At 40.8% G+C, this 24,658-nt stretch overlaps 1 protein-coding gene across 1 annotated transcript in view; it reads right to left on the bottom strand.

Annotated features, from left to right (window-relative positions):
* Positions 1–19,571: 19,571 nt before the first annotated feature.
* LOC115783097 (chemokine-like protein TAFA-2) overlaps positions 19,572–24,658 on the bottom strand; it is a 91,345-nt gene continuing 86,258 nt past the window's right edge. The window contains exons 4-5 of the mRNA XM_030733747.1: positions 24,438–24,562; positions 19,572–20,482 (exon numbers count right to left, since the gene is read on the bottom strand). Of these exons, the coding sequence (XP_030589607.1) occupies positions 20,471–20,482; positions 24,438–24,562 (137 nt within the window). The 3' untranslated portion in view covers positions 19,572–20,470. The remainder of the gene's footprint in view (positions 20,483–24,437; positions 24,563–24,658) is intronic.

Raw genomic sequence — 24,658 nt, 5'->3', positions numbered from 1 at the left:
ATTTTTGTTTTTTTGTTTGTTTTTTGTGTTTTGGCTGCTGTAACACAGATAAATAATATATATCTTATTAACCTTGGCTAGAGTTTAGAAAGTTCTTTGCAGCATGTTTTCTCATTCACTCACACACAAGTCCCAGGAAAAAAAAAAAAAAAAAAAAAAAAAACTGGGGTTCCCAAGGACACTTCAGCAAGTTGGGGTTTGTTGTTGGTTGCCAACCCTGATATTATCGGACAACCCATTCTACCACCTGAACCATCAGCTTCCACGGTATAGGCAGTATAGTGCCCCATTCACTGTTTCACCAAAGTGGGGGATTCATTGCCACACTGTCAGCTAATGGGGTCATGTTAGCATCTTCTGCTGTCCCCACCCTCCTTGCAACATGACTTTGTTGTACTTTGCCTACTCTTCCGCATTGAATGATGCCAGTTGAGGTAGTACAGGCATCTAACTAGGATGCCTCCTGGACACCTCCTAAGTGAGGTGTTTCAGGCATGTTCTACTAGGAGTTGGCAGACCTGGGATGCCCTGAAAAAATTAGATCTCTTGACTCACTTGGGGGGGCCCCCAGAAAGAGCTGGAGGAGGTAGGTGAGGAGAGGGAAGGCTTGTGACCCGGACCGGGAAAAGCAGCAGAAGAAGAACGGATGGATGCCTATACAGTATTTTGTAGTCAGATAAATTCATGGGTGGTCTTAGTCATTGAGAATTATGTAGAGGATGAGAAAAAAAGGTAAAAACCACCCAATGCAAAACCTTTAGGTTGGAATGGTCTTCATGTTAGCGTATTAGCTTTTTCTCTGGCATAGTTATGATAGGCATGGCAATGAAATAACCTTCTGACACATACATATAAATTCAGCTTGTTAGAGACAAAAACAGACATCTTTTTTGGTTGAGCCTGTGTTTGGAACAGAAACTCTCCTGAGTTTCCAGCACACACTGTCTGTGACTGTAATTATGCAAAATAGGTCATTAACTTAATAAACAGCATCTGTAAACAACAGCACAACAACACAGTTTCTTTGCTCCCTTCCTTTCTTTTCTCTCTTTCTCTGTGTCAGTTCACTCCCTCTATCTCTCTATCTATTAATTCTCTCCCTTTATCCCTCTCCAAATTTAACACTGTGGTCTTTCAGTGTTGGTGACGCGTCTGAAGTCGAGAGAAGAAAACATCCGCGCTATCTCAATAGCTAAATAAACAGCTGATGGCGCAGCAAGGGAGCTGAATGGGTTTAATGAGTAGACTATGGCAGCGTGGCCCAGATCTAGTTTCAAGACTGTCACTAAGCTGCCTGCAAAAACCAAACTGACAATAACAATCATCAACAACAAGTCTCATTAATTACAGCGGCAGTACTCGTGGTCTCCATTTTCCAGCAGACCCAGACAAACTCCCCAGTGTGTGCTGAGTGTGTGTGAGAGAGATATCTTTTTCAATCGTTGTCCCCTTCTCCCCCTAATCCCCTCTACTTCTCCTCATCCCCCTATCGCTTCCATGTTCTGTAATGCTCTTACTCTAACTTGGCATCATCCCACCCTCACATCCTCAGTGCTCCACACTAAATGTCAACAACTGAATATTCATCACAACGCTGACACCCTCCCCGCTGTCTCCCTAAATCTCGTCCCAGACAGAGGATGTTTTGTGTGTGTCTCTCCCTTCACAGACTGATTAGCAACAGATTTGAATATTACCAATTACCAATATTAGAATCGTAATTTCCTGCAATATTCTGCTTCTCCACCCACAAGGAGAGCAGAGGTTTTTTCCCTGCTTACTCGATGCAAAGGCATGCAATGCATTTTCTCTGATAATATTTTACAGTTGCTTTGCCTTACTGGTCTCTGAGTTTCAAAGTGTAAGTTAATGTTATATATTTAAAGAAAATAAGAAAATAAGTGGTAGGTAAATGGTGAGGATAAATAATAATTTGCATCTTAAGATGCTTCTTGTTTGGTTTTTCTTCCCATTTGTGTGTGTTATAAAACTTTTATATATATGTAGAAGATTTGCCAAGTTACGAAGCTCAGAGTCCATGCTAAAGGACGCTAAAGGAAATTCTCCAGCAGAAAACAACTGAATCAAAACCTCTTCTTTTGTAGTCTAAGCTTTTCTCTATGACTTATCTACATGACCATGAGACACGTTTGGATAATATCTACATAACAGCTAGTTTGCCATGCCCTCAAACAAATAAACTGCAGCTGCCTTGCAGTATGTAATTTTTCCTTACTTGCTATGACTTCTTCTTCTTATGCTCAAGTGTCAGCCACAAACAAAGCATGCCAGGTGTTCTACTGTTGACTGCAAACACAAGTGTTTTCTTCCACTCCTGACATCTGAGGAACTGAAGGCACAGTCAGTCATAGTGTTAGCATGCTGCCTGACTAATTTGGCTAAGGTACCAGTCACACAGGCCTAGAGACCAGTCAGTGACTCTACCTGAGATCTACTGGACATAAGAGAAAATATGTATCGTTCCTGACTAGTTGTGAGTGGTTGCTGGCTGTTGGTACTGTAGCATGAAACTGGTTGCAAAGAGGTATATGGTGCTGCACCGAAACCCTCCTTGTGGTTGATTTGGTCACTAGCAGGTTCCTGTGGTTTATGTGAAAGTCACCAACTTGTCTCCAAATACTTGCAAACTGCTCCCCAATTGGAAGCTTAAAAAAGTGTCACACAAACTGGGAACTGAGAATGTTCACCTTCAAAGTAAAAGATGCACCTTTTGAAATATGTTGCATGTGTCGCAGCGTAAGGTACATCTTTTACTTTGAAGTCTCCGGTTCTGATTTGCGTCATGCTTTTTTTCAAGCTTAACAACAGCTTTGAGTGTAAACGACAAGTATTTGCAGACAACTGTGTCTTCCAAATAAATTAACCCCAGCAATCTGCTAGTGACCACAAGGAGGTTTTTGGTGCAGCACCCTCTTTGTGATCAATTTTAACTGGCAACAGTTAGCAAGCTCCAAGACCCACTCACCAACCAGTCAGGGGAACATACCTTTTTCCCTAGCAACTGGAGATTGCCAGGTAGCCTGTCTGACTAAGGCCATTACCAGTACCTTGCTTAGGGTATACCACAATTTGTAGAAACATTTTGAAACATTTTGTAGAAGACCAGTCTGAGCTGCAGACAATGACTTCTGTGCTGTAGTAAAGAGTAAATTCTGCTGGCTTTGTTGTTAGCATTCACTGATGGAGCACTTGTGTAAAAACTAGAGAGGGACTCTGCCAAAAATCCCTCACCAAGGCAATTCCCCTATCTCTTAATTTTTAAGAAAGTTTAATATAATTCTGTTCTGCTGAAAAAAGCACTCTCCTACCATTTGAACCTTCACCTTTCCTTTGCTTTGGCATTGGGATAAATGATACCTAAACTGCAAGACACCAACAGAACAACTTCTACAGAAGCCTCTTCTTGTTCTGAGGATAGATGTGCACAGTTGGACTCTTAGGGGGCTGTGATTATGTAATTCATAGAGTTACGGTATATAACCAGCATCTCAACTCAGGCCAACTGATCAATCAGAACCAAAGGGGGCTTTTCTGGAGGAAAGCTGTACAGCAACAGGACTGAATACAGACTGCCTCGGAAAGACGGTGAAAAGAGATTCTGTAGCAATGTACAGTATAAAAAAGATAATGTGCTCTCAGCCATTAAAGCATGTAGTTCCGTTTTATTAGACCCCTAAAATGAAATTATGAACCTGTAAATGAGCAAATTATGGTCTCTTTCAAGGTAATAATTTACCAAAGTATTCTGAAAGAATTCATAAATCTTTTTTTCTCACTTAGGGTTTACAACATGGCCAGTGACCCTTCTCTGTTAAGCTTACCATAGTGGTCACATCCTAATTTAATGCATAAGCTTACACAGCAAAGCAATACCCAGCAGCGAGTTTAGCTTTGTACTGCTGAACTCTCCCCAGGCAGACTGCCTGCCTGATTCAATCTAAGAAAGCAACTGCAGAAATATGTTTGAAACCATCATCAGGAGGCCATCTGTGGCCCAACATCCTTATTGAAACATTTGTGTTGTGGCAGACTTAAGACGTAATTTCAAAGCCACTCACCGGTATTAGCAGCAGGCAAGAATGATGGGCTTGACTCGTTTGCACCGTTCTTACTTCTTACTCCAGTCAAAAAAGAATCAGGTCGTAGTTTTGAGCGTTTATTTCCACCATCTTGTTCATCCAGGTCACATTTCCATCCACATACATCCGAGCTTCTCTCAGATCAGACACACATGAAAATATCCCTACAATGATCCACGTTTTAGATGGTAGCTAAGTAATAACAGCATCAATCTTTACCTACAGTTGCAGCACGGTCAAAAAACCTTTTTACACCGTACTTGGCTCTGCCGCTGATCCACACTTCTATTCTAACCTCTGTGTCCTAGTGAGCATGCGCAGAGCTTAGTTCAATAGCTAACTAAAAGAACAGAACAAATGGGTTTTACAGTTAAATCTAATGCCATTTAAGGCCTTACATGAGCAGTAACAGCAACAACCAACAATAACAAATGAAGAACACACTATACACCTACAAACTAAAATTGCACCATCTTAAGTTCACATTGGCTCCTACATTTCCCGGCCCCTAATTGGGAGACAATATGGATGCCAATTACCAAAATAATAAACAAAGGAGCCCATAGTATACACATATGTACATTTTTACACCTTTGCACATATCAGTAGGTCTCATGAGAGTCCTTTAACGGTCCATTTCGCAGATAAGGCAGAGCTTTTCAACAGGTCTTTCCAGAGTGTTTGATTTTGTTTTGACTAACACTCTGCGAACAAGTCCTTTTGCATCTGGAATGGTCTGAATGACTCTACCTAGGACCCAAGAGTTTCTTGGAGCAGAGTCATCAATAATCATTACTACATCTCCTGAAGAGAGATTTTGCTTCACTTGAGTCCATTTCTGACGTTCCTGTAGAGCTGGCAAGTATTCACGTACCCACCGCTTCCAGAATAGGTCGGCTAAGTACTGCACCTGCTTCCATCTTCTGTGCGAGTACAGATCCTCTTTTTTGAACAGTCCAGGTGGCAGCAAAGGCTGCCTTTTCAGTAACAGTAGGTGATTAGGGGTTAAAGCTTCAAGGTCATTCAGGTCCTCAGAAGATGTTGTTATTGGTCTGTCATTTATTATCGCTTCCACTTCACATAGAAGTGTTTGCAGGGATTCATCATCCATAGTCTGTTCTTTGAGTACAGCTTTCAGAATTTTTCTCACTGACCGTATTTGTCTTTCCCAACTCCCGCCAAAATGAGAACCTGTTGGAGGATTGAAAATCCATTCTACTTCCCTTTGCCGAAGTGTGTCTTGTATTTTGTTTTGATTCCAGTGTCGCATGGCGTCACGAAGTTCCCGTTCTGCAGCAACAAAATTTGTGCCGTTATCTGAACGAATGGTAGCAACTTGACCTCTCCTGCACATAAACCGCCTGATTGCATTTAGGCAGGAGTCTGTGTCCATTGTGTGCGCAATCTCTATATGCACGGCTCTTGTGGTCAGGCATGTGAAAAGTACTCCATACCTCTTCACTGTTGAGCGTCCTCTTTTAACCAAAAATGGCCCAAAGTAGTCTGTGCCAACATGTGTGAATGGTGGCTCATCTGGCTGAAGTCTATCTTTGGGCAGGTCGGCCATTTTTTGTTCTTGTCCTTTGGCTCTGACCTTTCTGCAGATGGTACATTTTGAGAGAAATTTCCTTGTGATAGAATTTGCAGTGGGGATCCAAAACTTTTGGCGTAGCTGAGACAACATATAGTTTCTTCCACAGTGTCCAATCCTTTCATGAATGTCTCTCAGTATCAGGGTGGCGATATGGGAGTCCTTTGGTATAATAACTGGGTGCATGGCCTCTGCTGGCATACAAGACCTACTGAGGCGACCTCCTACACGCAACAACCCATCTTGAAGCACTGGATCCAACTTATACAGGGGACTGCTTTTCTTTAGGTTATGGTTTCCCCTTTTCAAACTTGAGACTTCATCTTGAAAATGTTGGTTTTGACAGAACTTGATTATTTCGTGCTCAGCTCCTTTTACATCTTTGACGGTTAGACCTCCTTTACCTGTTGTTGTTATACAGCTTTGCATTTGGTCTACAGTCTGCTGTCTCTCTTGGTCAGTTTGAATGCAACCGTCTTTTGCATGTAGTTCCTTTCTCCTTTTCCTGATTTGCATAAACATTTCCTTGAACCTTAACATCCATGCCACGGCCTTTTTTAGTTTATACCAGCTAGAGTAGTGGTGAATGAGTTTGTTCACAGAATCTGTGCTTTCAGTTGCATCGATGAGGTTTGTGATGACTGGCCTTTTCATCTCGATGTCATCCCCAGTGATCTCCAGATGTTGTGGTTTCTGTGGCCACAGACACTTTGGTTCTTGAAGAAACAATGGACCTTGAATCCAACAAAGGTTGCTCATTAATTTGGCTGCTGTTTGGCCTCTTGATGCATAGTTGGCTGGATTTTGTGTTGTGCTGACATAACTCCATTGTTTTGGTTTAGTCAGTTCCCGAATAGTGATAATCCTGTTGGCAACAAACGTCTTGAATCGGCGAGTGTTGTTTTCAATGTACTTCAAGACGGTTGTACTGTCTGTCCAGTATGCCGACTCCTGTAGTTCCATTTGAACCTCTTTCTTCAGCACTTTGTCAATGGTCACAGCTACCACTGCCGCTGTCAACTCCATTCGTGGGACTGTCATTTGTTTTAAGGGAGCAACCCTCGACTTTCCCAACATGAATGCGCAGTGCACTCTTCCTTCGTTATTTGTCAATCTGAGGTATGAGACAGTCCCATATCCGCTCTCACTTGCATCTGCAAAATGATGGAGTTGGGCTGTTGCAACATCCCCGAATCCTGCTGGTTTTAAACATCTGTTTACAGTGAAAGTAGACAGCTGTTTCAGGTCATTTAACCACGCAAACCACTTCTGGGCGAACATGTCTGGAACAGGCTCATCCCAGTTGAGTTTTTCTTTGATCAACTGTTGCAGCAATGTTTTTGCGGGAAGCGTGAAGGGAGACAGGAATCCTAAAGGGTCATAAATGGAACTTATGGTAGACAGAATCCCTCGTCTAGTACTTGGTTTACTTTGTACCATGATCCTGAACCTGAATGAGTCGGATTCTATGCACCACAGAACTCCAAGCGCTCTTTCAATTGGAAGCTCATCTTTACTCAAGTCGACAGCTCTTACTTCCTTAGCTCGCTCGTCTTCTGGTAGAGAAGCCAAAAACTCTCTACTGTTGCTCATCCATTTGGTTAGGTTGAATCCTCCTGAGGCACACAACGCTTTGAGGTCTTTGTACAAGGAAATGGCTTGAGCTGCATGCTTAACAGATGTCAAACAATCATCAATGTAGAAATTGTTGAGAATTGTATCCACAGCCTCAGACGATGCCTTGATACTGTTGTCCTGGGCCGTCTTCCTTAGAGCATAATTTGCACAAGTCGGGGAGGATTTAGCACCGAATAAATGCACAGTCATTTTATATTCCACCATGTCCTGCTCGATATCTCCCTCAGGCCACCAAAGGAAGCGCATGAGGTTGGTGTTACTTTCAGGGACCTTTACTTGGTAGTACATTGCTTCAATGTCGGCTATGATCGCAATTTCCTCTTTCCTGAAGCGTGTTAGCACTCCAACCAGGGAGTTTGCAAGATCTGGACCCTGCAAGAGTTCACCATTTAGTGACGTACCTTGAAAGCTCGCGCTGCAGTCAAAGACCACTCGTAACTTTCCTTTTTGCGGATGGTAAACACCATGATGTGGGACGTACCAAACTTTACCATCCTGGCAGTTTAGCTGGGTTTCTGGGATTTTGACAGCATAACCTTTTGCGATCATATCCTTCATGAAGTCACTGTATTCCCGACGGAAGACAGAATTCTTTTTGAATTTCCTTTTCAGTGTTAGAGCTCTTTGCACTGTGACACTGTGGTTATTGGGCATTGTGACAGCAGCTTTCCTTGTTGGTAGCCCAATGACATAATGACCATCAGCATGATATGTAGAGCTTCTCACGCAGTTCATGAACTGCTGATCCTCCTGAGACATTTCCGCCTTATCATCACACAGACGCTCTGGAAAATCCAGATTATATTGCTTTAGCAAAAGTTGCTCTAAATTCTCCACTGAAATACGATTTACTGTAGCTTGTGAATGTCCACAGTGTTCTGAGTCCGTGTATGTGTGATCTCTAAGTGGACCATTGACTGTCCATCCAAGAGCAGTTTTGACTGCATATGGCCCATCACTTCTACTGTTAATCACTTGCCATGGTTCTAATGCTTTGTGCACATTGCTTCCAATGAGAAGCCCAACATCTGCATTAATGCTGGGTATTCTGACTTCGCTGAGGTACGGCCATTTTTCTATATCCTCTTGTGATGGAATGTTTCCTGGTGACACAGGGATGCTTTTCTGTGTGTATACTTTAGGCAAATCGATGAAGTCATTGCTATTAATCCCACTTACTTCCAAGTCTGTGAGCAAATAGCTTTCCACATGATGCTTGGGACCCATGGTTTTCAACTCCAGCGTCGTCCGTCTGCCCTGCAGGTTCAACTGTAGGGCAAGTGCATCGGTGCAAAATGTTGCAGAGCTACCTGGGTCCATAAAGGCATAAGTCTCCACTACCTTGTTGCCTTTCTTTGATTTCACCTGCACTGGTACGATAGAGAGGATGCAGCCATCTCCCGCCCCAGTATATGCACTTGTTTCAATGTTTGCAGCTACTGACCCACTTGTAGTTGCTGGATGTATGGTAGCACCTTCCTGCACCTTTTCCTCAGTCTCTTTGTCACTAGTTGAGCTACTTTGTTTAGCAAAGTGTAGCATGCTAGGATGTTTAAGAGCACAAATGTTACATGTCATTCTTTTTTTACAGTCTTTGCTTACATGGCCTTTAATTAAGCAGCTAAAGCACAGACCTGCTTTCTTGAGGAACTCGATTTTCTCCTTGTGTGGACTTTCACCCATCTTTCGACACTCTTCTAAAGTATGATTTCTTTCACAGAACACACATGGTTTGCTGAAAGCACTGCTAAGATGTGTCGTTTCACCTTTTGATTTTTGCATGGTAAGTCCTTCATTCTTAACTGGAGTAGCATTAGTTGCGAAGCTGGTACCTTTCTTTCCTTCTGGTTTTGACCGTAGCCTAATGTCAAGCTTCGCTTTGTCTTTCCTTTCAGCAGCTGTACTCTCTAGCAAGTTGCCGAATAGCGGATCCATCATGACTTTAGCTTGCTTATCCACAAATTTGACAAGATCAGGAAACTTGGCTCTGCTTCCTCGCAGCTCTTGTATCTCGTATGCGTGACCCCTCCACTTCTCCATGAGTTTGTATGGCAACTTTGACACTACCACTCTCATATTGGTGGGATTGTCCAGCTCATCCATAAATTCAACATCCTCCATGGTGTTGCGACAGCTCAGGAGAAACAGTGAGAAGGCACTGAGAGCTTTTCCATCTTCTGGCTTGATTTTAGGCCATTTAAAAGCCTTTTCCATTAAAGCTGAAGCAATTTTAACTTCATTTCCATAGTGATCACTAAGGAGTTTCCGTGCCTCATGATAGCCACGATGTGCTGGCATATGTTGGCAGCTTTTAACTAAATCCCTTGGATCACCCCTAGTATATTGCTCCAGAAAATACAACTTATCTGCCTCACTGTCAGCTCTGGCGTCAATAGCATGATCAAATGCCTTTAGAAAGGACTGGAATTCCAGTGGATCTCCACAGAACAAGGGAATGTCTCTTTGAGGCAGGCGGGACAGCTGCTGGTTTCTCACAAGCAACTCTGTAATGTCATTTTGACGTTTCATCACTTTGAACAACTCACTTGTGTCTCTATTATGTTGAAGTGGCTCAGCTGCAGGTAATGAGTTTGACCTTTGCTCCACAGATGACTTTGGTCTAACTGCCGGGGTGTTAGTTGAATGCATTGGCCGGTCTTGGTATCCCCGTCTGGGTGGTGATGCCTCATACCTGTGCTGACCTTCATCTTCGTCCAGTTGACTTGACTGTAATACTGCGGCTGCGGCACCAAGCTGTAATTGAGGTGATTCATGCTCAGAATATATTTTAAGCCGTGCGGCAGAAGCTGCCAGTTCTGTTTGAATCGCCAGTTGTTCTTTGTCTGCATTTAACTGGGCTTCTTTCAGTGCAAGTGCCTTCTTTTCCTTTAATGCTGCTGCTTTTGCCATGAGCGCTGCTCTATTGGCCTCCTCTTTCAGACGTATTGCTGAAGAAGATGCATGTGAACTTGCTTGACTACTGCGACTGGAAGACTTGCCAGATTTTTGCTTTGCAGAAACATTCGAAACACTGTCCCTAGGAGTGACGTCCTTTTGACTTGTCTTTACCAAGTCTCTATGCAGTTTTGCTTCCTCAATCCAAGTCTCTACTCTTTTCATGAAGTCTTGACAGTTGGATACTTTGGGCTCAAACCAGAATGTTTGGTCGGCCTCGCTTTCCTCTTCTTTCAAATAAAGTTTCACTGACTGGTTCAGTTCGGTGAATTCCTCATACAATTTTTTGTAACTCTTTATTTCCTTTTGCTCAATATGTATCAGATTATCTTCATCTTCCATAAGGCGCTCTATTTGGTTGGATTTTGCAGTCAACAGTCTTAGTTTAGATCGTCTTGCAGTGATAAACTGATGCAGTTTTTCCTCAAAGCTCTTTTCTGTGGGCACGACTGCCCTCTTCTGGTCATCGTCGGTAACTGCAACTTCCGCATCCTCGTTTTGCGGGTCCGCCATTGCGGTTACAATGTTTCAATAATGTCGTGACCGATTGCAGCGGTAGAAGCGATAAATTAACCACTTAGCTTTAACACAAGGAAACGATTTCCATGGTTATCCAGATTAATATTAAGCGAATCAAGGCTTTCTGTATTTTCACCGCGTCGTCCCACAAAGCGGTATAATCCGTTTGGGCTCTGTCTAATTCATGTCCGCAACATGGTCGCACAAAGATGCCAGAGAAAAGGTTTTTTGACTTAATGTTGTGGCAGACTTAAGACGTAATTTCAAAGCCACTCACCGGTATTAGCAGCAGGCAAGAATGATGGGCTTGACTCGTTTGCACCGTTCTTACTTCTTACTCCAGTCAAAAAAGAATCAGGTCGTAGTTTTGAGCGTTTATTTCCACCATCTTGTTCATCCAGGTCACATTTCCATCCACATACATCCGAGCTTCTCTCAGATCAGACACACATGAAAATATCCCTACAATGATCCACGTTTTAGATGGTAGCTAAGTAATAACAGCATCAATCTTTACCTACAGTTGCAGCACGGTCAAAAAACCTTTTTACACCGTACTTGGCTCTGCCGCTGATCCACACTTCTATTCTAACCTCTGTGTCCTAGTGAGCATGCGCAGAGCTTAGTTCAATAGCTAACTAAAAGAACAGAACAAATGGGTTTTACAGTTAAATCTAATGCCATTTAAGGCCTTACATGAGCAGTAACAGCAACAACCAACAATAACAAATGAAGAACACACTATACACCTACAAACTAAAATTGCACCATCTTAAGTTCACATTGGCTCCTACAATTTGCATTATGGCCCATGAGCTGTTTTAGAGCCAAATGTTTTTGGGTTTTTTTTTTGCCCAATAAACTGTTTTGTATTTTATTTTATGTAGTCATAAGCACAAATGGTGGATGTAATGCTTCTTTTTCTGGGTACTAAAGATGCCTTATCCTTCTCTAAGAAAAGACACGGCCACATCAAGACATTAAAAATTGTGTGCTTTATTCATTTCAAGAGCCAGTCTCTGTGTACAAGGCGTGTAAAGTCTAAAGGCATTTTAAAAGAAATCCCAACTGTAAAGCAAAAAAGATCACACAGTTTTCAGTTATCTGTTGAACACGTAGATTTCAAATATGAACTACATACTCCTTAAACCTGACACCCATTTCCAAACAGTGAGTGCTTTTAATCACTGGGTGTCAAGTATGCATTGCTCACTCACTGAAAAAAAAAACAGGAGGGTGATATTTCGGATCTGGTTCCAAGGTATGAAAGATTTAGATATTTCTATCTTCAATAATAGATGATTATTAACAAGGCTTTGCACAGATGAGAGATAAATTGAGGTTGTATAGAGCCATTATTTTCAGTGCCTATTATGATAGAAAGATATTAATCTAGGATGGTGTCACTGCGAATTACTGAACTCTGCAGGTGGAAACAAACTAATGTGATTGCCATGCAATGAAGTAAATCTGAGCAACATGTGTATTTTACCTGAATGAATTGCAGATTTGTCATCTTGGTGGATAATCTGGGGGAAACTTTAGCAACAATCACCATGCTGACTAATGGTATGCAGTGAGAGGTGCTCTCTGCAGGTGCAGGTAGTGTTCAGTCATGTGTTTCACAGTACAGGTGCCGATTGCCTGTCTCTCAGAAAAGCCTCTTGAGGTCGAACACAATGAATAAAATTTGTGAGTTGGCTCTGCGAGAGATGTTTTTCTGTCTGTGGATGAAATGCGTCAGTGGACTACTAATTAGCCTAGATGTCATGGAAATGAATTCCACAAGACCGCACACACAGATAAGCAGACGCGCACATTTAACGCAGCAAGCAGGTCATCTTATCTGTGCCTCTGTCTGCATCTTATGTGCAACGTTAATCACCGTGACTCATATTTAATGCTCATTCAGGAACAAGTCATAGGAGAAGGGATGCATACACCTCCGTTCACACTTTCCATGGCAAGAATGACACGGTCGGCGTTAGGGTTATCTGCCTCTCTCTGTGTGTGTATGTGTGTGTGTGTGTGTGTGTGTGTGTGTGTGTGTGTGTGTGTGTGTGTGTGTGTGAGACAGGGAGAGAAAGAGAGCGGATATCAGGGGGTGTGTTTGAGGAAAGTGGCAGGTTGAGACTACCATGTAAAGAACCCCTTAGGCTTGTACCGCTTATCAGTTCCACACACACACCCTTTCTTTCTCGTGATATCCACCTTGCACACACAAAAGACACACGTACACACAGTTGAATTATATGTCACAGTGACCTATTGGGTTCATCTGTAACCTGCTCAGATCTGCTCTGCTCTCCAAGTCTCATAACAGAAGCCGTATTACTTTTAGGTTATCGCTTCACCCCAGCGTCACAGGACTCACCCGCCATATTTCTATCTCCCACTTCCCTCCCTCTTTCCTCGGCATCATCTCGTGTTTTTGTCGTAGCAGAATCAAACTGCATGTCTGCACAGACAAGTAAAGACAACTGAACAGTGATGATTTGTTTTTTAGGACATATGTTTGTGGGAAACCTTTTCACTTCACTACTTAGACTGATCTAAGAAACCTTTTCTTTTTTGTCCTATGCATAAAAAGGGATGTGTGTACTATCCGTACCATTTCTGTCTTTGACAAGCAAAGCGTAGAGATTTGTTGTGACAAATAACACCTACAGTTCTGGTATTTAAAAACACTTGTGCTCCCTGGAAACATTTCATGTATTATTAGACATTGCTTTTTAATTGCTCTGGTTTGCCACTTCTTTGACAGCTGTAACTATTAATTAGTCTCTCCGGCACATGTTTTTACCATTTTCTTCATGGAAATCAACAAACTCCAACAGACAACTACACTTCTTATTGTTTCTCCTAAAAACAAGACATCAAAATGCACCCACCATTCAGTTTATAAGTGGTAAACAACATTTAACAAATGTGTTTGATAATTTACATTTACAGTTGTCATGCCAGGCAAACCAGTGGTGCTGAGGTTAGCACGCTAACCTCAGCACCACATAACCATGCTAACCTTAGCACCCTGCTATATATATATATATATATATATATATATATATATATATATATATATATATATGTATGTGTGTGTGTGTGTGTGTGTGTGTGTGTGTGTGTGTATATGTAATATATGTGTGCGTGTGTGTGTAAGAACCACTGAGCTGTTAATATACTTATGTGTGTCTTCTGGTGCTGTGCTGTAACACACCAGCAGCACACTGTTGACATATTAAACTTGAAATTCTTCACATCATGTTTGTCAACCATGTCACGTTATGGACATATTTTCATTTACTAAATGGCATGCCTATCCCTTTAATTGTCTTGAAATGATGCAAATTTTTAATTATTTAAATTGATGTAATTATAATAATTATATATTGAAACATTCCATAATTGTTGGTAATTATAAGACAGTTTGTCAAGTAAAATGAATTTTTCTCACTTATAAGCCTACAGCAGTTCCCAAAATAACCTCAAAAACAAAAGCTACCCGTGGGAAAATTGACACTTTGACTCTTGGCTGGCACACATAAATAAAATTGTCCTATAAATGGTTTTCAAGTAGGCTTTTCTTAAAAAAAAATAAAATAAGAACATTTAATTAATTTATTGCATAAAGACTTCAGGGGCCAATGCAGAGAGGACCCAGGAAACACTGACACAGTAGCATTTTTGTCCCTGCCCATAAGAAGTTGCAGTTCAATGGCAAAAAACTGCAAGGGTAGATTATAGTTAGTTATTATACTATTGTTAGTTATTTTACTATTAACAGAACAATAAAATAATAATGAACAAGATTTACTGAACATTACTATTATTTATTTACAGCAGTGAGTGTGTCCAAACTTTTGACTGGTACTGTATATTGAAGTCATTCATTTTTAAATTAAAAAAAAAATTATTCAATGAATTGTTTATTGTATTATATTTCATATCAGTTCCATTCTGATGACAGTGAGCCCTGCGACACTGGTGACCTGTTCAGGGTGTACTCTGCTTCTCGCCCGGTGACAGCTGGGATAAGCTCCAGCCCAACCGCGACTCTGAATTGGACAAGCTGAAGAAAATGGATGGATGGATTTCATTACTGATTTCTCTCAAAGGCACAGAAATATAAATATTCTTTTTGAGTTCTTTTTAATGGCCAAAGGGAAGGCGACTCCTGTGGTCCAAAAAAATAAATAAATAAATAAAGACTTCTGCTTGTATAGAAGTTTATGGGAAAACTGCCCTCTCGCCCCTCAGTCCATGAGCTCAGTCAATACTTTTCTCAAAACTTTATGGGCTGATTCGTCAGCTTCAGGCCATATTGAAAAGAACATTAAAGCCATCATGTTCATTCTGAGTAGGATTATCCAGGAAATGCTTATTACCAATCACAATACATGAGCCATAGTCACAGCTCATCAAATCCAGTTTCAAAATAACAAGATGGTGATGGCAAAATTGCTTCGTCATGCAACTTCGCTAACTAATAGGTGATGTCACGGTGGCTGCGTCCATCTTTTGTGCTTACAGGGTGTACTCATTTCTGTTTGCTGCTGGTGTCTTAGATAAATACAAGATAGCCTTTGGTTTCAGTGACACACCTGTCATGGCAGTAGCGAGACACTGGTTCACTCCCAAATTCTCACACATGGACAGGACCCCTTGGCATCAGGAAAAAGGACGTGAACTATGGCGGGCCATTTTAACATAAAATCAGTCTCATCACATTTACATTCCAGATATCTGAAATAGATTTATGACTAGACATATTAGTAAATTAAGATATCTCTAATTACATTCGGACTAGTAGAACTGATGTCTGATTTACCATTGAGTTGTATGGAGGGTTCAATTCAAGATATCGACAATGAATTACTAACTATCTGAAACACATATTTCAGATATCTACAATTGAATTATGACTAGTCATAAAGTAAATTCGAGATATCTCGCTTTTTGTTCTGACTAGTTATAATTCTAAATAAAGATATCTTGAATGACACCATAATTCAAGAAATCTTAAATGTATTTTTAGATAGAAGATATATAGTTTTGACTAGAGTAAATTAAATTCTAGATATCTTGAAAGCAATTAATGACTAGGCAAAACTAAATTAGAGATATCTAGAACTGTAATTTTGACTAGTCAAAATTCCCTGTTATCTCCAAATGAATTAGAGATATCTTGAATTAGTCTGTCAAGGCATTTTGTTAGCCTGCCATAAAATTAGAGATTCTGTGCAGATTTCTTAAGCAGTCTTCAAGTACACGATTTTTGCGTTCTACACTACAGGCAATTGTTTGGACAGCTCAGTACACCACAAGGGGGCTTACACGCAATCTCTTAATTCAGATATCTAAAAATGTAATTTTGACTAGTCATAATTACATTAGTGATATCTTAAATTGTAATTACGGATGTCTGACCCTTCAAATGACGAATCCGATGACGTCATTTGAGATATCTTGAAAGGAATTTTGACTTGTCAAAATGTAATTAAAGATATCTTAAATTACCATTCTGGAAAGTCAAAATATAGTTTTGTCTAGTCAAAATGCATTTTTAGAAATCTGAAATGTAATTACGGATAGTCAGACAAAACCAGTTTCATATTAAAACGGCCTGCCATACATGAACCGTGGTCTCCATGATGACAGCGTTGGGAATTATACCACCTCCACCCCACTTATATGCTCTTTATAACAAGTATTATGAACATCCATTGAAATTTGTCATATTATCATAATAATGTTGATAGCTCCATTGCACAACACAAACTTTTACACATTTAGCTTTTCCAGATAATTATCATATGGTTTACAAACCAATTATCCATCAATTATGATACAGTGTTATTTTTAATTAACTAATTCATATGCATTCTTAATTATTAAATCCTTTAGTTCACAGTAAAACAACAGTCAAGTAAAATGAAAAATTATTTGGTAATGATGATTATTATAAAGTGTTACAAAAAGAGTTCTGAAAATATTGTCCAACCACAAAATGCTGAGCCCTAAAAGTTAAGGCCTTTAGGTAAACAAATTAAACTAATAACTAGAGCACAGAGATGTAGTTTGTTACAGTAGGACTGAGCCAAGCCCGGGAGAAGTAAAATTATATTGAAATTTTTAATGCCAAACACCAACTTTTTTTTTTTTTTTTTAAAGAAAGTGCTAGAAGAAAGCAAATCCAACTGTTTAATCTCTTATTGTTATAGGAATGATGTGTCTAAATAAACAGAGAAAACAGGTTCTGTGCTCCACCAGTTGTTTCTGTCCTGTCTTGGTTTGGCCTCATTAGCTCCATGCTTTTCAAACAGTCTGTGCTTTTAGGAAACGTCTTGCAAAAACAAGCTGGTTGTTGTGACATTTACAAAACATACAGACACAGTTCAGCATGTTTATGATTGTCATTCAACCCCTTCCTCCAATTATCGTCCTAGCAGTAATGTATCAGCATCGGGTAGCTTATCTCATCGCTCGTCTGGCTGGAGCATCTGCTCCGGCATCTGTTGTTAGCAGCGGACATTTCATTGCCACCACTTACCATAAAGCACCCTGACTAATCTCAGTAATGTCTGGATATTCAAACGATAGTCAGATGACGAGATTAATGCGTTGCAGCAGTGCTGATGATCAGAACTGTCAGACAGCTATAAAGAGACTGTTAGAGCTGCACCTGATACCTCCTGTCAGCAGCAGCGTTAGTGAGAGTGGGATGGTATTAGAGGGGTGGTGGAAGAATTTCAACAAGCCTCACGTGGTTGACTCATGATTGGATTCACACGCAGTTTGAAAAACACCTTGCGGGCGCTTAGGAAGAATACTCCTAAATTGAAGTTGTCATATTCAGATGTCAAAACCCTTTTATAAAATTTTTTTATGTCTGGAATTAAAAGTCTGTTCCACGCTCACTTCTGCTTTCTCACTTCCTGTGTGTATGTGTGAGAATCTCGTGGATTTATTCTCTGTAATCTTTTAATGACATGCACTAACGACGCGTTGAGGCTCAGAGAAAGCCCAGGCCATGGAACACACGCGCGCACACACACACACACACACACACACACACACACACACACACACTGTGACTAAAGCTCAGTGGAAGGCCGTGGCCTCTGAGAGGATCCACTGGGAAATTAGCCAAATCAGGAAAGAGTTTTAGAGAAAGGCTGCTTTAATGCAACACAACACAGATTGTGTGTTTTTGTGTATGCACGTGTGTAAATATCCTCAACCCCCCCCAAAAAATGTCTTTACAAATTTCTTTGACTGAACTTCTTTGTTTCACATCATTCACTAGGCTTGCAGGCCCAGCCCTGCTCAACATCAGCATCTAATAACTTTGGCAGTTGCATGCTTGCAGTACACAAACGTCTTTGTCTTTCATCTTTTCACAGCATGCTCTACTTTTTTTAATTGTTCTTCAAACTTACATCATCTTAGTAAAATACCAAATATGAGAATCATAAATACAAGTATTTGACTCTTTTGAGTTGCAAAAGTAGAATTTCTCATCTACTTATATGAACTTATAGTTGACACACAGAAGGAATGACAAATGGGAAATTAATGACAGAAAATATACCCACGCATATACAGCACATAGTGGTTGTGACTCAGTGTGTACAATCAATTGATTACAGTAATCCACTGAGGCCTGGAAGCTGTTGCTCTGTCTTAGTATTTGCATCAGGTTTTTGTGCACTGATGTCAGGAAATATGTTCTAATATATTTATTTATTGTGCTGTATATATATATACATACACACACAAGCTTTGATAATATCAATGCTGATGTTATCAGTAAGGCTTAAGGATATAATCTGTGTACTGTTACACGGAGCATCATATAAAGGCTCATGTTTCTGAGGCAGCAGAATGGTAGGTTTAGGTTTAGCTTTGTAGATAGCAGAGAAATTCTATCATCATGAACCGAGTATTTGGGGCAGGATGTGCTTTAACTGCCAAAATTGAAAATACAGCTGAACAGCCATGCCAAGTTATCCTATTGTTTGAGCTGCACTCAACTGTATCAGGATAATGTTCATAGAACAGTATCACTGCCAATACTCACCTGTTGAGAGAATTCCACAAAATGCCAAATAACAGATCCACAAAATCTCTGCACTAAATCTTGTTTATGAGCCCAGTTTGTTTTTGGAGCCCAGGCTCACACACGCTGCATACAAATATCCTTTTTCTTTCCTCACCTGCTTGAGATTTCTGCAGCAAAAACGCAGCCAAATACAAAGATAATTTTTTTATAGACCTTGCATTGTTCAGCACTAAGCAGAGGTGAGCCACTTTTGTTTTCTTAACTGTCGACGGCTGACGAATGAGTCGTCAGTTACAGATCACCGATGACGCCTGCGGAGAAGAGGCATTCTGTATTTGTTGCTTTTTTGTCTTTGACAAAACAATTATTAATATGCAAAGCTGTTTGTTTGCTCCAGGAAATAAACACGATGAAATTAATGCATTAGATGAACAGCAAAGTAATTACCAGTTATTGATGATATCTCTTCGAGCCAACACAATTAACACCAGTAGTTACAAATTCATGATATTGAGTTTCCTGTTATTTCAAGGTTTCAAGGGGAACCGATGTTATCAGCAGTGCTAGCAGGTCCACGCGTCCACTGAGAAACATCCACTGCTTTAGTGTTGTGTGCTGCACTGTGGGTCCTGACAAGAAGCACTTGAATAATCTTTCCCCCTAAGGACTGAAGCAAACGATTTCTCTTTTCTTTTGAAAGGTTTTATTCATTTAATATAATACTGACACATGTACTCAATAGCGGTTAACAGGCGTTTAAAAACACAGATATTAAAACCATTAGAGCATCAGTTTATTTTTAGCCCCTTTGATTCCATGGACTGCTTTTTTTTTTTAACACGTTTACATGTTTCAATATACCATAACATCTACTTGGTATTAGTCTAACCTCACCCCTGAAAGGATTTTGTCCTTTGTCAAAAAAAAAAAAAAAAAAGCGTAGAGAAGACTGACAAACTGTCTCTGCATTTTAAAAAAAATGGCATGTGTGGTAAGCAACAAACTATTTAAGGTAAAATATTCATATGGAGGTGAAATCTGAATAAAGAAGAGGTTCAGTTTCAGAAACATTTTGACAGCATTAAATGTGTCACATGTGGCACGGTTAAATTTAAATGTGTCATCCAGACTACACGAGGCAAGCATTCTGGATCCACTCCCTCTTTTTAGTTAGTTTTGTAATACAGAATAGGTGTCTAGAATCAAGTTCCTGCAATTTCCAGTATGTATATGGAACACAACTTAGCCATAGAAGAGAGATAAAGAATATAGTTTGTTGTAAAGAAGTTTTTTTTTGTTTTGTTATCTAATCAAGTGCCATTTAGTTTGTAGTTCACTTTGTTTGTAGAAGCAGTAAAGGATTGTGGGTGATTGAGTCTTTTGCAGTGAAGGACCAAGGACACTCAGTTTTGTTTAAGATGGCAGGCAGTGTAAGAGTCCTGCCGCTTCAGCCGCCATCTCTCGAACATCCCCAGAAAAATGAAACAATTACTGGTTCCTCATAGACGTCCATCAGAGTGCGTTTCCTTACAATTTTATAAGTCCGTTGTGCTGTGTAAGTACGTCCACCACCATTGCCTACCACTCCTCTAGAGATGAGCAGGACTATCGGGTCACCTGTAACAGAAAGGGAAGAAGTAAGTCAAAGCTCACTATTAACGGAGCCCAAAAATTTTGAAAACAGCCTGAAACAGTAAAGGTCACAGAACAGAGTACAGAGGCAGTGCTGGTAGTACATGTCAATGAAAGGGTTTGAATAATGCAGTGCTGGCTTCTATGTGGAAAAATACAGGAAGAGACTCTTATTGTTGGACAACATGACCAGCACGGTTTCTGTCTCTTCTGGCTAGAACCTAAACAAGACACAGTTTGAATCATGGCAGGCAGCCCACACTACCTCACTCTCAGCGCTTGGCCCACTGCCATGTCATTTTGTCTATTTGTCGAGACGGCTGCCTAATCACATGGTCTCTTTATCTCGGCTATCCATCTTCCCATTTTCTTTGCTCATACACTCACTTTTGGTTTATTTCAAGCTATTAGAAGACATTTTCTAGCAGCCAGTGATCAAATAGACACAAATTGCTGTATAACTGCCAGTGCTGGGGCATATAATAGACCAGACTCTCCAAGACTGTTCTTCTGTTTTTGCGGCATGGCTTTCCCTCTTACTGAGCTTCCCAGTGGTTTCCCCTCTTAGCCCCAACACATGCTATCTCTCTGTTATTTCCTCGTGGGGTATACACTCTTTTGTCTGACCCAGGTCCCAGCTAACAACGTGCGAATACCAGTGAGAGAGCTCAGTGCAGTGTTCCCTCCAAGCTGGCAGCTGAAACTACTGTATCTACTCTTGATGGCTCCAGGCCACCCTTCCTGGGTCTGTTCCCGTTGCCTTCAGGCATCTACTCCTGTGACTGATCAAAGAGTCTGCAGGCGTTTGTTGTCACGCCAGTTCACTATGCACGCACACTGCTGTATCTCTGTGCCTGCTATACTTTAAGGTGCAAAGTCAAAGTCCCTTTAGGTGTTCATCCCCTTGCCTGTTTAAATATGCCTGTAGGTGGCAGTTTCTATGCCCAATTAGAGAGCGGATTTAGATAGTTAGATCTCAATTTACAAAGCACACAAGAAGAGCTAGAGTGTCATTTCTACGGGCTTTTTTAGACCCATGAGTGCCTCATTTTGTACTTGGTCCAAAAGCTTTAGCTGCCTACCCTGGTCATATGGCCACAAGGCAGATGTCCCCTTCAGCTGCACAGTTTTTATGAGACACCTAGTCATAGAAGCTGCATAATATTGGATTTAGTTTGTGTCATAATTGAACAAAATCTCCTTAGAATCAAACTGAAACATGAATAATTTGGATCTGCATGAAAATAATTTGAAAGAAAAAAGCAGCTTGAAGGCAGAAATTAAAATAAAATGATGAAAGAATATTACATATGATTGGAATATTCTGACTTTCCTTTCATTTATCAGAATTTCTCTTTGTACATCACTTTTTTCAGTTTCTTGACTTTGTTTTTGAGTTTCAGGTCTGACACAATCAACCCAGGTGGGCAGTGACCTGACAGTGTCACTGCTGGCCGATTATTTTTGGACATACAGAAAAGCAAAAGCTTAAATTTTCTGAATTATATTACAAGGTAAAAGTCTTCTTACATTTGTAAAGTTATTGTTTTTAATTACAAATAACCAGATTAAATCACTGGCAGCTGGATTAATTTAAATAGCAAGCTTTATTTTGCTTGCTTAATATTAATGTTTCAGTTTTTTAAATTTGGCTCTAAATTCTTTTGACAACTTGAATCTCATAGATCAGAGCTCCACAGTTTAATTCCTTCCATCCATCTTTGTATTGTTTATGACTGAATATCTTGTCTAAAGAGCTTACAGATCACCACATCTGTTTGGGATGATGTAAATTTGCTGCAGTTTATAGGAGGTGAAACTTATATGCACTGCTGACATGTTGTCCATTGTTAATCAGCATTGGCAGTTACACAAAGGCAAACACACCTTCCCTGCAGTCTCTGGCAGCTCTGCAACTTGGCGGCCAAGCCATGTCCATTTCCTCATACATATGATATTATTTGGCATTGATCGAGCTGTCTTCTAAGCCCTCCTCCTCTCCTCCCTCTGCCCTCCTCCTCTCCTCCTTCCCCCTGCTTCCACCCAGGGGTGGATGGAAAGATAGAGAGTGCCAAATCCTGTTGTGTCTTCTTACCTGCTAATGTCTGCTGACCATTATGCTTCTTTTTCCCCCCCAAGTGTTTTCTTTATTCTTTTCTCTACTTATCACATCTCCCTTTCTTTTCACTTTACACTTATTTTTTCTTTCACTCATTTCTACCCACCTCTTCCTTCCTTTCCTTTCTCCATGTCTCTCTCTCTCTCTCTCTCTGTCTCCCTCCCAGCCCCTTTCTCTCTCACTCTATCGTCAATTTCAATTTACGAGCAGGTCTTAATGGGACTATAAGAGAACGTTCGATGCTATTGATCTGGACGCCTGCGAATCTTGACCTCAGCGTACGACACAAGAAGAGAAAAAAAAAATCACTCTTCATCATCAAGCGAACACATCAGCTAACACTCTCAAACAGTGCAGACACACACGCATGCGGGCACACACACAGATCATTGATCAAAGACCAAATGCAAGAGACAGCAAATATTTGTGCTCTTTTAAACTACAACAGAGTCACTGATGAAGCAGTGCCTGGCTGAAACTGGTTTGCTTTAATTATAAATGCACACTTTGGGGCTGATTGGTCAGCAGCATTTGCATATTCAGAAACTAAACTGTCTTCAAATACTATCAAGCCTTATGTGCCACTTTCTCCCATCAAACCAGACCCCTCTTTTTTCTACTTTTTCTGTCATATTTTCTGATATGGTTGAGTTAGGAAAGATCAGTTACACTTATACAAGGAGCCTAACACAAATTTGTGCTCAAAGCTGAAAATGATATCAGGGAAAAAGGGTGAAAGAAAGGAGAGGCTGTTAAAAAAGTAAAAAGGTCTTGAGGGGGCACGAGCCACTTAGCTAGGTGAGAGGTGAGTGGAGGAAGCAGTACGAAAAGAATTCTTAATCATCACTGCATTTGTGTGAGGACACTGTCTGGGAAAGAGTGAAGAGTGAACATGTGTGCTTTGAGCACTCCTCATCCCTCTTTTTTATTTTACCCATGGAGATGCATGCCTTTCTCCTCTCTGACCACGCCTTCAATCAATTATTTAGGCAGAAAACAAAGGTCTGCACCCAGCCATGAATAATGGAAGGTGAGAAGGCAGAGAGAAGGATGGAGGTTAGAAACAGAGGCGTACAGTGACAAGAGGTGAGTCTCGCACAAATTTTTCTCCTATGACAGACAGCTAAGAGCCTGCTCAGGTCAAGCACTGAAGAGAAGCCAACAGGTGAAGATGTAGGCTGAGCAGGAAGATGCATAGCACGCATTCACACCTTTTCACATGCACACAAAGATGCAGACAAACCGACAGCACATGAAACTTAACAGGGGGGAAAGAATGTACACATGCACGTACCGCACAAACTGTGGTGCGGATGAATGAGAACATAAAAAAAAAAACTTTTCCAGGGCATTTACCACTCCAGTGTATCAAATGTGGCGAGTTCTTTTTGCATCGAGTCAGATGGCATGCCAGTCAGTTGCAGGGAAGCAGGGCAAGTGAGAGTGAAGGGAATTGTGATATTCATATTCAGGGTGCGTGTGTGTTTTATTTGCCTTGTTCTTGTTGGCCTTATTTTTCTTCAGAGAATGTTTGATGTTAGAGCCAAGATGGGGCCAGAGGAAAAGTAAAGAGAGAGAAACTGGGTAAAAAAAAAAAATTAATTAATTAAAAAAAAAGGATTGATATTGGCTGAAAGGAGAAAGAAGTAGGGAATGGAGACACATAAGAGAGAAAGCAAGGAGAAGAGAAGGATATACTCTAACACGATGGAGGTGGAAATGGGTCACTCTGTGGTGGGTCTGGCCATGTGTGCACACGCGTGTATGTGTTGAATGGATGGTAAGGGAGGGAGAGAGGAAGCGCAGAATGTGGACACCAACCTTTGTGGTCTTGACTTTGTTGCCTGTGCTGCAACTCCATCCTGTGAGATCTGGGAGAACCTTGCACTCCTCACCTTCCATGCATGGCTGCATCTGACACCACCACTTCTGAGCTACAATGGAGGCTACAAGGAGAGAGAGAGACAGAGAGAGAGCAGGGCGGGGGGGTTAATATTACGTTTGATGAAGATGTGAGTCTGTTTTCAATCTTGTCCTTTCAT

The sequence above is a fragment of the Archocentrus centrarchus genome, chromosome 7 (assembly GCF_007364275.1).
Source record: "Archocentrus centrarchus isolate MPI-CPG fArcCen1 chromosome 7, fArcCen1, whole genome shotgun sequence".
In the NCBI taxonomy this organism is placed as follows: Eukaryota; Metazoa; Chordata; class Actinopteri; order Cichliformes; family Cichlidae; genus Archocentrus; species Archocentrus centrarchus.
This window is presented reverse-complemented; position numbering and strand designations above follow the sequence as displayed.